This window comes from Penicillium arizonense (genome assembly GCF_001773325.1).
Source record: "Penicillium arizonense strain CBS 141311 chromosome Unknown PENARI_contig191, whole genome shotgun sequence".
NCBI lineage: Eukaryota > Fungi > Ascomycota > Eurotiomycetes > Eurotiales > Aspergillaceae > Penicillium > Penicillium arizonense.
In genome coordinates, this window is record NW_019173468.1 from 2,383 (window position 1) to 5,276 (window position 2,894).

Sequence of the window (2,894 nt, forward strand, 5' to 3'; positions counted from 1 at the left end):
ATTATAGACGCTGACACCGTGTTTGTTCAGGGTTGCGAAGCAGCCTGGATGTAAAGACTACGAGTCTAGGATAAGTTCTATTTCCCGTCTTCGAGTACTCGGACGACGTCTTTTCAAATGTTTGCAGACAGGTTCGGCAACAGCAGTCTCGCGTTCGTGCAACCGTGCAAAGTTTCTGGAGATTCAGAAAAGCCAATATCCCACTACATGTGAGTGAGAATTGGGATTTCGGTCCCGCAAAATAGCGTTGTTAATTATACTCAGGATCCTCGCACCAAGTGATGTCGACTTTAAGCTATTCCTCGACATTCTTGAGGAGTCGCAGGGCGGCCTGCTTAGTCGATTTAGCACCGCCGCTGAGAAAATTGTTCATTTAATTTATAAGAACATGGAACATCCTGAGCCTTTTTATTTAGAAATCGTGGATTCTAAAGAAATAATGGAGCATCGTAAGGGCTCGCCGGGCCTTCTGAGGATGCTGGATCAAGAAAAATATTGTTATTGATTTTAAGTTCTTCGATGGATGGTAGTCGCGCTGTTTTTTGTGTTTCTGAATGTTTGACCAAACTTTCTACTTCGGAATTGAGATGAGACGGGTTACACCAGCCAAGTTGCTTCATAACTTCGTGTCATGTTAAGCAGACCCAGCTCAAGTATGATGCGGGGCCGTGGGATATCATGAAGCCATTGAGAGCCGATACTTCCGTGTGATGGGCGATCTGCCAATCGGATTACGGAGTGTTCGCCGAAAGTGGGTCTCCTGGCTGGAATCTTTGTTTGCTATATGATTTTTGTCTAGTAGCAAACAAAGAGAACTGCGAGCAAGGATGTGAAAGAAAAACAAATAAACGGCTGAATATCATGAATTCTGAATCCCTGGATCTCACTGATTCTCCCAATTCTCAAAGCCCACTCTCGTATCCAAACTTCTCTCTCCGCAAGGCGCCTGCCACTCATCTAATCCCGACATGTCGAAGAACAATCCACTGCGCGAGCTCCTGCCTAGGGAAAAATGGCGAAGCATGCGGTATCTCGAAACGGACTCGTCGACAAAACACCGGCGAGTTTCTCTGGCCTGTACCGAGTGTCAGAAAACAAAGTCTAAGGTTAGAAAGATTGTTCCTCCATTCGAGGATGGAGCTAACCTAGTGTAGTGCTCCGGTACGACCCCATGCACGAAATGTACGACCAAAGCTCGCCAATGCTTCTATAATCCAGCTGGTGATCGGAGACGCAATGCTCATACCGCCGAGCTGTTAAACTTCCGTGTCGCCCTTTACCAAATGGCTGCAAAGCTGCGCTCTGGAACGCCGGAGGAGATATTACGGTTGGTCCGGGAGATCCAAAACCTGCCAACAGATCAAGATGCAGTCAATCATCTTACTGACGGATGCTCATGTGAATGAAAATCTGAATATTCATTAAAATGCCAACTGGTTGCAGGTCAAGCCAACATCGAGGGAGCGGACGTATTGCACTTCAAAACTCGGTCAATGTTATCCCTAGTCCTCCACGCTACCTACGATATGTTACCCGGTATAAAGCTATGTCTCTCGCACGCTGTATTCCCGGAAGAGAGTACGCCTAGTTCAAAATAGGTTTCCCTGCTACACAAATTGTTTCCGCTATCCAACACGAACTAACAAATGCAGGAAAGGGATCATCTGCTTATCTACTGTACTTGGTTCTGTGAACATGCAGGTCGTACATTTAAGGGTACTTGGTATTATGATAGCCTAGCCTCACATGCTCAGCTATCTCTGTCGCTTAGCTTTAGCCTCATAACCTGAAGATGATAGTTGCTTCATCGTCGTATGGTCAGTAAGACCTTTAGTGACAGCTGCCCTATCCTCGCGTTTCTGCTTCTCCTCAGCAGCCTTCGCTGCTGCTGCTTTCGCGGCTTCTTCCGCTTTTTGCTTTGAATCTTCTTCACGTGGCATGGCAAAACACTGTGAGACTTATCAATCAGCTTATGAGATATAGTAATACGAATATGACTAAGACCTTAGAGTTTGCAGCTTTGTTTGCTACGCATAGGAAATTCCAGGTTCTGGTTTGATTTCTTTAGTGATGGAAATGAGGGGCAAGAGGGGAGGTTGAAGTAGGAGGCACTGTACGCCATTTTGTTAACGGCGGCATATACCATATACCGAACCACAAGGAAACGAGAGGGGTAAATCACGCCAAATGAGGGGTGTTTAGTTGTACTTTCGTGCAGTCTCCACCTGGTCGGTGACGTGGAGTGATACTATTCTTAACCATTCTTACTCCTCAATCAGGCATTTAGCTATTATCTCACAACTTACAGGAGAAGCTACGTGAGCCTTACAGTGAGAATTATCTAGTTTACTATTAGACGTAGTGCCAAGAACACACAAAGGCCAAAATAGTCAGATCAGGCATGATATTAATCTGAAGTATATGTTTTTGTTATTTATCTCAGTATTGTACCTTAACCTGGTATCGAATTATGAGCCTTCAGCCCTAGGAAGGAATTACATGATATCTGTGTCGCTAGGATTAAGAAGAAACCGTCTCAAATGAATCATCCACAAGGCTCTGTCTGCAGGACACTTGATCCTGTTCTTCATCTTCATCGCTTTCATGATCATAATCCAGCTGTTCACTGTTGCAAAGATGGCTCCACCACTCCTGCACCGCTTCGTGCACCCTTCGTTGCTTTCCTTCGACTTCCTCCCATGGGATACTCATAATTTGCGGAGCTGTTTTCGCTTTCGACCGAGAGTCATGCTCGATGATAAGAATGCCTTTCTCAAGCTTTCGGTCCAAGGCTTCAAGCTCTCTCCGCCAGGTAGCCAGTCGGTTGAGGATTTCGTGAGACCGCCCTTGTAGCTCTAGCACTACAACTTGTAGTTGCTCTCCACACAGTTCTA

The 2,894-nt window shown here is 45.7% G+C and overlaps 2 protein-coding genes across 2 annotated transcripts; one reads left to right on the forward strand and one right to left on the reverse strand.

Moving 5' to 3' along the window:
• Positions 1-968: 968 nt before the first annotated feature.
• Positions 969-1,406, forward strand: PENARI_c191G09200 (uncharacterized protein; the record flags this gene model as incomplete). The annotated part of the gene is made up of 3 exons (XM_022638115.1): positions 969-1,106; positions 1,155-1,161; positions 1,219-1,406. The coding sequence occupies 3 exons, from the start codon at positions 969-971 to the stop codon at positions 1,404-1,406; spliced, it is 333 nt and encodes a 110-aa protein (XP_022482030.1).
• Positions 1,407-1,754: 348 nt separating this feature from the next.
• Positions 1,755-2,865, reverse strand: PENARI_c191G00053 (uncharacterized protein; the record flags this gene model as incomplete). Its single annotated transcript, XM_022638114.1, has 2 exons — positions 1,755-1,949; positions 2,575-2,865. Coding segments are annotated over 2 exons (486 nt in total), but the record flags the coding sequence as incomplete, so codon positions are not given.
• Positions 2,866-2,894: the final 29 nt, after the last annotated feature.